The sequence below is a fragment of the Enoplosus armatus genome, chromosome 4 (genome assembly GCF_043641665.1).
Source record: "Enoplosus armatus isolate fEnoArm2 chromosome 4, fEnoArm2.hap1, whole genome shotgun sequence".
Lineage (NCBI taxonomy): Eukaryota > Metazoa > Chordata > Actinopteri > Centrarchiformes > Enoplosidae > Enoplosus > Enoplosus armatus.
Genome location: NC_092183.1, coordinates 21,502,976 through 21,518,193, shown reverse-complemented (window position 1 = coordinate 21,518,193; position 15,218 = coordinate 21,502,976). Strand labels below are relative to the sequence as shown.

Here is a 15,218-nt window from a genome sequence, read left to right as displayed (position 1 = left end):
AGCGTTGCATTGATGACATGTTTTTGTAGGCAAACCCGGAAGTCAGCATCACCCTGGTTCCCTCAACAAAAGGCCAATGGGATTTTTCCATGGGATTTTGGATTATTGCAGATTAAACTCTGTGGCAAATGAAAGTTAATGATACTTACACGTTTTGTTCAGCAAGATAATCTTCACTAATGAACACCACTTTTATGATTTTTAAAGTGTAAATGGAATCGCCAGAAGAAAAAAGCTATAAACGAACTACACCACGGTCGCATTACTTCAACGTCACCACCAATAAGCTTAACCTTTAAGAGACTATAGATAGATATATAGAGTATAAACACAACAAGGCTGTAAAGGCGGACTAGTGAGTAGATGACTTTCCGTGTTCTGCTTGAAGACGTTAATGTCTGCGACAACCTCTGTAGACTCATTTAGCCACTTGTTAGCAACCGCCTTTTTTAAGACACGTAAAAGCTTCAAAATTCACGAGTGGGGTATCTACTGACGTATTTTATTTCATAGAACAAAACACGAAAATCTCTTAAACCTTTGTTAACCACAGACCTTATTTCAGACATCTAACCAAAACCCCATTCAGAAAAGGCATTGAATTTGAGACAAGGGAACCTCGTAGTCTGATTTTCAGGCTAGCAAACCAAATGTATGTCAAGCAAATGATCTGTAATTCTTTCATTCATACTGTATATGTGAGAATATGTCAGCAGATGGCTGAATTGAATTAGGCCTCGACAGCAATACGGAGAACCTCTGCAAACATTTGAATTCCTTTTAACAATCTCTACCTATGTGATCAGTCAGTACTTGTAGAGACATTTGTTGCATGTCATGCCTTTCTCTCTCTCTCTCTCTCTCTCTCTGCCATGTTTCCTGTTTGTCCTCATACTGTCATACTCCAATAAAGGCAAAACTAAAAAGATAGATAAATAATATAGAATTGTTTCCTGTGTTTTCAAAAGCATGCTTCTCTTGTTTGCATCAGGTCTTCAGGTGGTGTTGAAGTCCATCATGAAAGCCATGGTACCTCTGCTGCAGATCGGACTGCTGCTCTTCTTCGCCATCCTCATGTTCGCCATCATCGGCCTCGACTTCTACATGGGCAAGTTCCATCGCACCTGCTTCAGGGTGGACACAGGTAAGCAAGAGGAGAACAAGGCATAAACACGTTCTTGGTGTTAACCTGAGCGTAAATTGAACCATCATCATGCCTATGCCATGGCTAAGAACACAAATATCTCTATTAAAACAGGAGGAGGGAGGGATTGCTCTTCTGGCAGACATGCAATAGATGTATGTACAAAGTAGACAGAAATAACTACAGTAGAACGACACTGTAGAGTGACAGAATGACAACATTGGGTAAATAAAGATAAATGAAGAATGTGGATCAGAGTAGATATTGAGCAGCTTCCAGTGTACCTAAAAGACAGACAGACATGAGACAAGAGGCAAAACTCAAGGATACCATTCATTCAGACATCAAAGTGCACATAGATGTTATGGAATTTAAGCTCTGAATACTTTATAGTGACATAATAATCCAGGATGTAAAATGTAAAGGTCAGTCGAACATGTTTATGTTTGTATTAACATTGAAGAGCCAGCATCGGTTGGCGTCTAATCGTAAGTCACTGTGGATAAAAACAGGAAATTATGTCAAATGTACTCTGCTTAAATGTTACCATCTTGTGTATCATTGTAGTCGGACCCATATATTATGTATAAGATGGCATGTTTTTCTGTATCGTAGCACGAGAAGTACTTTTACATAATACATCCCCAGCCTTCTCTAAAAATACCTCGGCGTGATTGTGTATTTCTGTGTATGCGACGGTGTGTGAATGTCTATGTTTGTGTGTGTGTTTGTGGCTGTAGGTGAGCAGGCAGCAGATTTCCCCTGTGGCCTGGAGGCTCCGGCGAGGACCTGCGACAATGGCACCGCCTGTAAGGAGTACTGGATCGGACCCAGCTTTGGCATCACCAACTTTGACAATATCCTCTTCGCTGTTCTCACCGTTTTCCAGTGCATCACCATGGAGGGATGGGTGGACATCCTCTACAACGTGAGTCCACTTACAGGAAACGCATCTGGGCCTAAATGCTGTACTGTTGGCGAGTGTAGATTGTAACTTCAGTGAATTATACACAGGGTAGCCTGGTATCAGAATCTCTAAATCACTGCCCACATCCCATATTTTGTCAGAGATTCAAATAGGTTGGTGTTGTGCTCACTGACGGATGTTTCCACTGGTTGCAGAAACACTTGGCCAATCAGAGCTTTGTGAGTAGGATGATGAATGAGGACACCATCTTCCTACATTACACTACATTCGTCATCGTATAGGTTGTGGGCTGCTCACAGGATTGCAGGGTTGGTGGTTTGATCCCCAGCTCCTCCTGTGTAATTAATGTAGAAGTGTCCTTGAGCAAGAGTGAATGGGTGAATGAGAGGCAAATTGTAAAGAGCTTTGGATAAAAGAGTGCATTTAACTTACAGAAATAACAACTCTTGAATCAACATATTTCTTTGAACATCATGAAAATCTGCTCCTAACAATTGAATTGAATACATCATTAAAACATTCAAAGTGTAGCTTGGAAATCTCCAGGGAAATCACCTCCACACAAGCTAATTTAAGTCAGTAATTTGCAAACCGGGTGTCTAATCAATGTAACAGGTTTGGAGGTGTTGATTAGAGCTACTTTGACTTCTAAAAACCACTCAAACTTAGTTTGCTATTCACGCGATGCCTCAGCTGATGACAACCATGTCTCAGAGGACAGACCCCTCTGAATGAAGACCTTAGATCAATAATAATTGATTTATATAAAAGAGGAAAGAGTTACGGGGTCATCTCCAAGAGTTTCCACAGTCATGCAAGTTGTCTACAAATGGAGGCAACTTCTCTCTAGAAGTGGCCGCCCAGCCAAGATGACTACAAGGGCACAACAATACTGTAGTAGTATGCTATACGCAGTGAAAAATATGTCACAGCCAAAGGCCTAAAGTCTCTGTTCATGAGTCCACCATACGCAAAACTTTCAACAGACATGGTGTTCATGGCAGGACACCATGGAGGAAGCCATTGCTCTGCACATTGCTGCATGCTTAAAGTTTGCCAAAGAGCATTTGGACACTCCACAACACTACGCGGAGAATATTTTGTGGACGGATGAGATTAAGGTGGAGTTGTTCAGGAAGAAAACACAGCACCACATCTGACGTAAGAAAGGCACAGCATATTGTCATGAAAACATCATCCCGACGGTAAAGTAAGGAGGAGGGAGCATTATGATTTGGGGCTACTTTGCTGCCTCAGGGCCTGGACAACTTGACTAAGTTTACTAAGACATCTTACGAGAAAATGTCAGGGTGTCAGTCTGCCAGCTGAAACTGAAGTAAATCTACCCCAGAATGGCTCCACAAAAAGAAAATCCACCTTTGGGAGTGGCCCAGTCAAAGCCCAGACCTCAACCCAGTAGAAATGCTGTGGGCAGACTTTAACCCAAGCCATTCACAACAGACATCCAACGAACCTGGTGGAACTAAAACTACATTTTAGGAGGAATGAGGCAAAATGCCCTCTGAGCGGTGTGCAGGTCTCATCAGTCATTGCTGCCAAAGAAGGTTTTAAATTCAACGATTTCCACCAGCACTGTGAATGTTTATGAGGATCGGATATCATTTTATGACCAAATAAAGCAGAAAACCAGGTAATTCCAAAGGATTCACTCTCTTGTGCACTGTGTAATGATATTTGTTCAGTATTGAATAGTTACAGTATGTCAAAAAGCCTACCAGCCCACCAGCACAGAAAAGCACAATGTTTTCATTTAATTACCATTACCATTTAATTGACAATGTTTTTGTACTGTTGGTTGATGACCAACTGTGAAATCTATACTGTTATATGTTTTATCTCAATAGTGATAAATTAAATCATTTTTTTTAACCTTTTAAAGCATTAGCATTAGCTTAAATATTTCCAGGAAAGACATTTATGTCACACATACAGTAGATTAGCCATTTCAGCTAAAGGTCCCATACTGTAGAAAGTGAGATTTCTATGTCTTGTTTGATTATAAAGCAGGTCTAGGTGCTGTGTAAATACTGAATACTGAAAAAAGTATTAAAACGCTCAGTCCACGGAGAAATGCACACAGCCCATATTCAGAAACTGTGCCTTTAAACGAGCCGTAAGGTTGTGATGTCACAACTATACACTGTACTCAGCCACGCCCCCAGCAGGTCATCTGATCCAGGCACAACACACCCACCAAGTACAGGGACGCTCATCCACCCGCTCCGTCTGTCTAAGTTATTGGAGCGCTCTGCTCAGGACTACTCTTCAAGTATTTGGAGGTTGTTCAGTTTGTCTAAAACGGCTTGTTTCAGACAGAGGGGGAACTGAGGGGCTGCAGAAAGGGCCAGCAGAAGATAAATAAGGACTTTTCTGAACTGTGAATCATGCAAAGCTACTCTGGTGGAGTCCCAGAATTAAAATATAGCGCTGAAATGAGCATAATATGGGACTTTTTAAAAGCGCATCTTTGGGTACCAACAGTTGGTGAGGGAACATCATTGAGCACAAAGTGAGAGAGAACTGTTATGGTAGCATTGAGTTAAATTCCTTACTTTACATTGACTGTAATTTTATTTCTGTAATATTCTGATTCTGATTTAGAGTACTGCCCAGCTAAAGCAATTAAAAACCACTCTGTGTATGTAAGTATGTCATTGTGAACATACAGTCTAGTCTGTCCTGTGCATTGTTGCTGAGACACTGTGCTTTTCCTCCTGACTGCTCCTTTCCCCTCCCAGCCTTCCTTGGGGGGATGATTAGAGGCAAGCATAAGAGCCTGCGGAGGATGACTCACAGCTCCCATTAGGACCACAGCACCGCAGCTTTACTGCTAGCATGAAACAAATCACAGCTCTCTCCCTCATTTGCATGAAGTCAGGACTATATCATGCCAAGGAGACAATTATGCAACAGGTCAAATGATTAAACAGCTATAGTGGGCAAAATAATGTGTGTTTAGCAGTGTGAGTTTCTCCTGGTGGGGCTGAAAGAGGGAAACAGAACACAGACTCAGAGCAGGGGGAGGCAGAAAGCGATCAATAGTAGTTTGGTTGCTGAGAGCAAGAAAAGGCGTGGTAGATGGAGGATGCAGCTTTGATGCTTCTTTGATGTCAAATAATTGTTTCCCCACTGTAACAACACAAGTATTGACCACAGGAACTTGGACGGCAGGACAGAGCTACAAATGAACTCTTTTTTGCCCTTTAGAACAAGAGTGGAAGCAGATTAGCATTCGCTGTATCAAACCTCACTTCTTATGTATTTATGAATGGGATGTCCTCAGCAATAGACATTCAGTGTATTTATATTCTTTAATTGCCTCTTTTTATTGTTAATGACAGAGTCCAGTTTCCCACTCTGCATTCAGATTTTGTTTTTTTGGCCAGTCGGGGGCAGTGCAACAAAGTGTAAACACAACATTGCCTTGTAAAGTTGAAACGTCTGTTTGAATGCAAATCTTTTCGCTTGTTGGTACTCTGTTGACCGAACAATGATGCAACATATTTCATTTCAAAGCAGGTAACTACAGATTTTTACAGGGTGGTCTAAACCAAAAAATCCCTGAACCAAAACAGGGAGGAAAAAGACGCTAAAACTCTATGTAGAACTGAGTGATCATTTTCCTGTTAGTTCACAATGAACTAACTATGAACTCACTATGAGCTACCCCTTTCACATTACACGTTGTCATTTGGTCCATTATTTCTATGAAAATATTAAGTGCAGCTTTAAGTTCGGAACTAGAGTCGAGATGTGGTTAACCCAGATTGGCATAAAGTCTTGAATCAGCTACCTAGCCTGGATGGATAAGAAAAAAAAAAAGCAAATGCCTACCAACACCTCACGAGGTTACACATTGTATGTTGTTTGTTTAATCTGTACAGAAATGAAAATAGACAAACTATATTTCCTGAGAACAGGTCTTGATTTTGGTCTCTGTGAAGCAGCACACAGCCACTATGATGCTGTTGTACCCTGAAAAATATTGTCAGCGTGTAAATCCACTATTGCTTATATTCAAATGACCGACTATACTTTGCTTTACTGTATATTAACTGCAGTAATGGCAGATGTGAATACATCATATTTAGACTTCCTTACTTCAATAGAAGTTTGCTTTTTCTTAGCCTGTTTGAGGTCCTCATTTTACTTTTGCTTTTTGAGCTGATGGTCCTACTGGTTATATTCTGATCACTTTGTAATAGTTCCCATTAACATCTTCCTTTCCAACATATTAGCTGAAATGAAAAACTTTTGCTCTGTAAGTATCAGCCGCTGTCGTCATTCACATGATGAATAATCCCCATTAGACAGAGACGTTGAGCCAGAATTAGTCCATATTGGGCATAAGAGTTGAGGGGTTAAGATCACTCCTTCATCCATCGTTAGACAGCTCTTTTTTTTCGTCTTTTGGATCACTGACAGACTGGTAATGTGCTCTGACTGCGGGGGCCGAGGTTGCCGTTTTGGCTGAATATGATTGGTGGGCTCTCTGATTGAATTGTCAAGGGAAGGAGTGACGGCTGTCTCATTTCCTGCCGCTGTGGGACCCCTGCTGTGTCCTCTTCATCAGAATGGCCATCCATCATGGCTGGATGGGTCCTCATCTGTCTCTGCCAAAGCTATGGCTCTGATGGGGATGGAGGGCAAAACTCAGACTGTCAATTTCTCATTAGGAGACCCACAAGACCTCATAGTCATAAAGTCTGGTTTCTGACAGGCTCTGTAGCCTTTTTATGCTTTGTCATAGCTCTGTGTGTAGAAAACCTTTAGAATACCACTTAGACATTTACATACAGTACAGTAAGCAGAGTAGATTTGGTGCTGAATCATCCAAATGATTTGAATTTTATATAAATAAAATAAACCAACAAATAACTTAGTTATTAAGAATGACACGATAGCTACACATACACTATAAATAATCAGATCTAGATGTTTTGCCACAAAGCCTTGTCAGGCCCTTGTGCTTCACTCCAGCATTATGGCGTACACAAGGACTGTCAAAACTGTAAATCTGTCTCCATAAAACATTGTAACGACGTGGCCAAAGTACAAGCTGCTGCCTCTGTGGGCTGGTGCTCTTACAAGCTGCATGATTTCCAACCGTACTGTAGTTTTGACAGTAACATGTGATCTGTATCTGATTCACATTTTTTACAAGTCTGTCTTTAAACAGTTCTCACACAGTTGTTGGTCGTTGGTTGTTTCAATCGTTCCCTTCTGTCAGTGCAATGCAATTTCAGGTTAAGTGATGGGAAACAAAATCCACAGTCCTCGTTTTGTATAGAATGCCAATGAAATTCTCTCTTGACACTAAAATGGCTTTAAGTTCGAAAGATACCAATTTGATTTGTCTAATTCAAAGTTAAGAATGCATTTCTGTACAAAAAGAGGACCGTGGGCTCCGTCCCCATCTCATTTAAAATTGTGTTTGGACGAGATGTCTTCACTGCCAGTATCGATTGGAGGACTGATTACAGCGACCACTAACTCTTTTCAAAGTACTAATGGGGATTTGAGTATTGCATTAAGACGGATTTAAAAATAAATGTTAATCTATCTTTTTAATGCAGGTGTAAACGCATTGTAATCAAAATGATAAAAAAAACAAAACTAATTGCACCCCTTCCTGCGATCTCAAGCTGCCCATCACAAAAAACTACAGACTGCCAGCCCCGCCAGCCTAATTTGCAAAGTGAGGTGTATAATGTAATACAAGGTGTAAATGCAAAGGACCAGTGATCAGATATCTTCATTGACATAAGATATCCAGATACAGATGACAAGTTAGGTGCAGGTTTGAATGAGACTATAGGGTATTAGGGTTCATTTTCTCTACTGGAAATGCCAGTGGGGAGATGGAAGAGGGACAATATTATAGCAAGTGAAGGAAAAATGGTGAAATAAATACAATTAATCAAGAGATGAGCAATCAGTGGCAGTTTGCTGTCAGATGTGTTTATGAAATGCAACTCGTAGTCAAGTGAATGTTCTCCAAATTCTTTTTGTTGTGAGGTTTTACATTCACTAGTGTTGTCTTTGTTAATTTTTAGTCTTTAATCTTGATTAAAGAATTCAGATTCAAGTATCAAACTACTTTAGAAACATACACATTTTGGCTTAATTTACAGTGGACAGTCAGTTAGGAGACAAAACAATATTCATAATTTTCAAGAAAGTCAAAACATCTATTTTGTTTTTGATGTTCTATTATTGTTTTAGTTTGGTATAGGACATATTATAAAGCTCCTCATCTTATTTCTTCTTCTTTAGCCTTATCAGTTCTTCTTTTGTTTCATCCAAAGAAATGCATCGCTTCCTGCACTTCAGGTTGCCTCAGTAAGGTCCTACCTGAAACTGTTAATTTACTTTAAGACATGTGCTCATATGTGCATTCTTCCATGCAAAAAACTGTCCTCCAAAGTTTAACCTAAGTTAATATGAAGTTTCAGCAGTCTGGGCTAGACAAATAAACTCTTACAATGTATAATCAATAGGTATGTGAGTATTGTATGAAGACAAAATCTAGATCTATCCTTTAACAATTGGTTTTATCATTTTTGTAACATATTAATCTTCTTAGCCGCAATACACATAATATGTTCGTAGCATTCGTTTTCTACTTCTTCCATATTGTAGTACATGACCTATGCCTGGTGTGGTCTGTTATCTTGGCAGATTTTAAGTGTTGCACTGTGCCACCCAGTGTCTCAGTATGCCCTGCTTCACATAGGAGAGGGCACTGTTGGCTTCACTGGCCTCTGCCAGTGCTTGTCAGGGCTAGTTAGGGTCAGTTGCACGATGCCCCCCCCCCTTGACACAGTATCCACTCACCTGTAAACAGCGGCCAGACTTTCAAATGCTATCAGACGAAGCTCTGGGGAGCAGGATGTTTACAAGGCGGCTAGAGGACAGCAACAACAAGATCCAGTGCAGAGCAATCACTGCCACTTGTCATCCAGTACTGCTACAATCCCTGTCTCTCTCTGTCTCCCCGGCGTTCTTACAGATGTATTGAGTGGAGGGAAGACTGGTTCCTTGCAATACTGTGATTCTTTAAAATGAAAAAGATATAGTGCATTAAAAGTGTCAAGTGTCAGCAGTCTGAGTTCAAGTCTAAACATAAAGCTGGTTCATTGTGTTTGTATGAGTCAGTACCTGTTGTTTCCTGGTCTGTCTCCAGGCTGTCAGGCAGTATGGGTGTGGCATTGCTGGTGAATTGATGACTGTCCTCGGGCTAACACTTTTAGGGGCAGAACAGGGCTACTAATGGCTTTTCTATTGCCTTGTGAGCTCTCTCAATTCTGTTAGCCAAGGTCTGAGGCAGCCTCACCCCGATACCAACTAATGCACTAATACACCCAGCCCTCTATAGCCACTTCCAGCTCAGAGCTACATTATGACAGATGATTCCACCTTTCTAATACGGCGCCTTCTTGTTGGGATTCACTGGCAGCAGTTCAACAAAGATCGTCCAATACCTTCCCCTGTTACTGCCTCCGCCTAGTTGTCATGACGTAGCCTGTCCAATTGGTGGCTTTCGTCGTCAAACAAACAAATTGGAAAATTAGGTTCTCTGAAATGATTTACAGATACTGATTTTACAATTTAGCACAACTTTTATTCATTTAAATAATTTGTCATGACAAAAATCTCCTTTTTAAGAGTGTCTTGGCTAAGACAGGCAACAATGACAATGACCCTGTTCACACTTTTCGGTGATCCGAACACAAGTGGACAGCCGAGACACATCGCTGTTCACACCTGTGTCTATCATGCGCCTTCAAGGTGTCCAGCTGATCACTTGTGTTCAGATTTTGTTACTGCCTATGTCACTAGCTAGAAGGTCAAAAGGCCCCATGCACAGTTGTTTCGCGCCAGATTTGTTTCACAAAACAAAAATATTTCAAGAACTAATATGCATGTACGGGCTATTTCAACTGTTGGGATTGGCTGGACAAAGTCATTTGTGACTTGCAAAAGAGCACAGGACAAGACAAAAAGGAAGAATGTTAGAAAAGCACTGATTTCGCTGTTGCTGTGATTGAACTTTGGTTGTTCACTGGTGGTTTCATGCGTCTTTTGTGAATCAAATAGCTATCCGAAAGTGTAAAAGCATCCAAGAAGCGTTCAAAATGGATTGAAATCCAATTTCAATTCTAGCCAGATGTTAAAATGGTGTAATTGCATCTGTTTCTCCAAGATGTATACATAATGTTTACTCCTCCCATAGTGTAACTACGTCAATAAGCGCTCTGTGGAAGTAGCCTCTACGGGGTCTGTCCTCTGTTATAGTGGCAGCTGAAGTCGCACTGAAATTACACTGAAATCATCGGTAGTTTTTCCTGCTGCGTGAGCCGGGTAGAAGAGCAGCTCCAGTGATTTCAACTCATGCCGTTTACCTGATCCCTGATCACTTACTTGTCAGACAAGTTGGGTGCCCCCGACAGACACAGCAGAACATTACCCCGTCCTCTTTGTTGTAACACACCTGGTCAAATTGGTGCTTTCCCTGGCACATGGCCAAAACATCGCCGCCACTGTTCTTCTGTTCTTGTTCTTGAGTTAAAATGTTTGAACTGCAGAATACTTGACTCCTGATTGGTCAATCAAGGCATTCTGAGTTGGATGTATTGTGGAGAAAAAATGCATCCCTTTTAAATCGGTATTCTGCATGTATTCATTCTGTAAATTGCAGAGTAATGAGTGGCATATAACGTGAAATTTCTCTTCCACTTGCCCTGCAAACAATCCATTTGTCCCGAACAAGCAGACAAGCCTTAAAAACCGAGCCCTGCACCTGCTGTTTGTCCTTTAGATTCTACTAACTGCAGCGCCTGCCTGAAAATGAGTTGTAGCAGTCAGCGAGGTTGTACATTTAGAGAAAGCCTTCTCACTCTGTTGGTCGTTTTTCTGTCTTGAGGAAACCATGTTTGACTGAGCATAAATAGTACAGGCGGCAGGCAGAGAGCATATTAGCCAGACAACAGCAAAGAGTTTGATTTTGGCTTTTTGCCAACTCACTTCATTACTGTAATTAGCTACAGCTGTCTAAATCTGTCGAGGCTGCTGACTTCTCACAGCTTGTTGTATTATGTTATATATATATATATATTATGTTATATTAAAGATGTACATGGAGATAGAATTAAAATTGTGGCTCTTGTGATTAGAAAAATGTACCCATTCAAACCATCCAGCTTTAGGCAGAGCGCTGTTGTGAATTACACAAGGTCAAGAATCTCCAAGTGCTAATGCTATCCGACGAGCTGATAATAGTTTAGCCCTAGCCCTAGTTAGCACTACACAGAAGAGAGAACCAACCACAGCATCAGCATTCAACAGCACTCATTAAGTAGCAAGGATTTTCTAGAATTATGGCAGGGAGGCAGAGGGTTTGTGGTTCAATCCCCAACCTCTCCTGTCCATGTGTTGAAGTGTCACATTAGGGGCAATAACAAAGTCACTTTAGACAAACGTCTAAAGCCGAATGCCAAATGAATGTAATATGATAAGAGCTTTATCTCTGAAGGGAATCCATTCCTGACAACTCCGTCAAGCTACTCCTGGTATTCACAACATCGTCAAATGTCTTTTTATAGAAGCTGAGCTAGTGCACAGAATGGAGGAAACATTTATGTATAAATCCGGTTTAGATGTGAGAGTGAAAGTGGCTGGGTAACAGCAGGTGCGTGAACACGACGCAGTATGTATGACAGAAGGTGGACATTTTGGATTCAAGAAGAAGTGACAGTAATGCTAGTATAAGTTCAAGTAGCCACTCAGAGCATTAGGAGTAATCCACCCGAAAACAGGTATATCAGTTGTGGAACCCTAATCCAAGCTCTGCAGCAGCAGCCTCCTCACCGTAATCCTGTTGTCTTGGATCCTGAAGTTTGGGTCAGTATGACCCCCCATGAGAAGAAGTAATTTAAACTGAAATGGATTCTTCAGTCATCTGCATTTGGGTTTATCTACTACAGTAAGTGTTGTTTCATCATGTATGGAGAATCCCCTTCTGAACTCATTCAAGTAGCCTAACAAATAATAGAATAACTTGTTTAATACCATACTCTGATTCATATTTTGCCTCCAGAGAGTGATATACAAAATACACCATCAAACAGAAGTATTAAGGTCCATCCATCCCACCGTTTATCCAGGTCCAGTGACAGCAGGCTACGCAAGGTAGCCCAGGTGTCCTTTTTCCTCTATGTTCTCCAGCTCCTCCTGAGGAATCCTGAGGTGTTCCCTGGGCGGACGGATGTGTAATCCCTACAGCATGTGTCTGGGACTTTCTCCCATTTGGACATACCCTGAAACCTCCACATGGGGGCATCCAGGATATATTCTAATCAGATATCTAAACCACCTTAACTGGCACCTTTCAACATGAAGGTGAAGCAGTTCTATTCTGAGCTCCTACAGGATCTGAATTACTTGTTAGGATGATTGTTAGGACTCCACAACAAGCTGAACATCACACATTAAAAAAGGTAAAATGGCTAAAATGTTAGCAAACAGTTGCCTATTGATACATTCAGCAGAAACAGAGCAGCATTAGCATTCATTTGGAGTTGTGTTTGTGTCCGTCCGCTCAATTTAAGTCCAATATTCACTCTCCTTTTAGCCCTTATGACTATGTCTTTAGCTGCTAAATGCTCCATTGTGTTCACCAGCTAGTTGTTAACGTAGTCTGTCTGCTGTTTGGTACTGAGCAGGTAGTGTACAGTGGGTTTACAGCAGCTAAAGAGGCAGACGTCTCGTCAGGAATTGGTGGAGATCAAAGCAGAGCTAATAAGAGAGTGAATGTTGGACTTTGACATTCATCAGGTTGGAATCAAGTCGATCCTCGTGAAAATGTTAAGGTAACTGCTCCCCCCAGCTCCCACCACTGTTTCCATGTCAACTGAAAATAGCAGTCAACTTGTAAAAGACGGTCTTGACACTATTTTATGTATTTATCCGTCACTCATTCATCTGCCATTTGTACATTTGTTATGCCATACTGAATGTAAGCATTTTCCCCTCTAATTAAAAAAAAAACGGCAATGAGACTATTCCTATCTGAGAAAACATTGGGCGTCTATGGATGCAAATTGAGATATTTACACACGCTTCTGGATGATAGGAAGCCATAACAATGGGCTTCAGTAAATGAGTGCATCAACAGACAATTTCCAGCTATCAAATTAACCTCCCAGTAATAAGTAATAATCTGAGTGTGAGCGCCCGCTGTAAAGAACGCTGTTAACATTAATACAGTAGAAAGCCCTCAGGCAGGGTAGAAGTCACAATGGAGAACATGAGCCTTAGATTGTGACTGCTGCTCCTGTCACTACTGCTTCAACAAGCAAACCACACACACAAACAAGCGCACCTCTCCTCCACACCAACGGCAATATCCATTTTATTGTTTTGCATAAAGGGAGCCAGGGTAAAGTGAGGATAGTGTCCATTATCACAGTGAAGCCTGGCATTTTTCTCTTAAGTCCTGTTCTAACCTCGCAGCTAAATGAGAAGGCAAATGCGGCTCAGCTCTCTGATCCCATCAGCACTTCTATGATTATGGGTCTTCAGAGGTGTGGATGTTATCTTCAAACCAAACGCAAAGCTGTAATGCCTTTGAACCCACTAAGCCGGTGGTCGACTTGCGACCCATGGGCCAAATCTGGCCCACAATAGGGTGCCAGGTGATGCAGCAACCATTTTCTAATTCACAATGAAAATAAATTGATTCACGCTGGGAATTCTTTGTTTGTTTATACTAGTTAGTAAATGTTCAATAATGTCCCTCAGCTGTTACTTGGGAAGTTACATATTAGCCGTGTGAAACCAAAAGACTTGACTTATTGTTTAACCCAAACCATGATCTTTTCCTGTTAATCATTATTAATTGGCCCCTGGTCTCGTGTCATCTGGCAAAACAAGTTGCAAGTTGAGTATCCCTGCATTAAGCTGTGTGTTTCTATCAAAGTATTCCGCTGTATATGGCTAAAAGTAAGCGGGCACTTCTGCATACTTTTGTGTGCTTTTAGAGTAGGGCTGATTTTCATGGCCTGGGTTTCCCTCCAATGAAGGGAAATGCTACAGTGCAGTGTTATTTTAGACAATAGTGTTCTTCCAAACAGAAAAGGTTTTCCCATTTTGGTGTGAAAGAGCTTGACTGGCCCACACAGATCCCCAACATCAACCTCATCCAAAACACACCTTTGGGATGAACTGGAGCACTGACTGTGAGCCAGACTTTATCACTGAACATCAGTGCTGGACCTCACTAATGCCTGTTGTGGCTGAATGGGCGCAAGTCCCCACAGCCAGGGCTCCAACATCTGGTGGAAAGCCTGAAACCAGAAGAGTGGAGGCTGGTAGAGCAATCACATACAGGGGTAATGTTCGAGTGTCTACATACTTTCAGCCATGTAGCATAAAGTATCATGCAGTATAATGTTTCTGTTATGTTGTCCATCCCCCGTATGGCAGACAGTTTCAATGGAACTTGTCATTTACTATGAATACAGGTATATAAGGTATATGAAGATAAATAGTCTATTTACTATAAACATAAATTCATAGTTCTATAAATGCCCAGATCATAAGGATATTTTTATCCATATACCTCTAACCTAACATTTCTGTCAGTATCTGTGATCTACTACTGAGGTGGTAGTTTGTGGTGCTGTTGTATTATGTTGTATATTATATTGTAAGGTGTTCATTTTAAAATCACTGATCATCGCAAGGTCATTCATATTTTAATCTTCAAACAAAGACAAAGGTCAGGTAGAATCTGATACATCTATGTGAATTGAAATAAGTCTGGTGATATTCTACATTTGTCTTACTGTCAACAAAATCTCATCGAAATTGTGTATCCAAAGCCTGATATATCTTCATTCATCTTGTTGTCCAAAAACACAAATGCAATGAAAAACACACCAACTAACCACACCAGTCCTCTGGGCGACATGTTCCTTCATTACCACGAACACACATTTGCTAAAAACTACACTGGCAAGCTGTTTTAGGAAATTACTGAGACTGAAAGAATGTATTTGTGAGTCGTTTTTATGGTAAGTACTAAGATATTTGTCTTCAGTAGGAACCAATGGGCCTGGGGTT

The 15,218-nt window shown here is 41.0% G+C and overlaps 1 protein-coding gene across 1 annotated transcript in view; it reads left to right on the top strand.

The window, feature by feature from the left end:
* The window catches only part of cacna1ba (calcium channel, voltage-dependent, N type, alpha 1B subunit, a), a 123,283-nt gene that overhangs the window by 35,319 nt on the left and 72,746 nt on the right, over nt 1-15,218 (top strand). The window contains exons 5-6 of the mRNA XM_070903653.1: nt 992-1,144; nt 1,885-2,072. Coding sequence (XP_070759754.1) covers nt 992-1,144; nt 1,885-2,072 — 341 coding nt within the window. The remainder of the gene's footprint in view (nt 1-991; nt 1,145-1,884; nt 2,073-15,218) is intronic.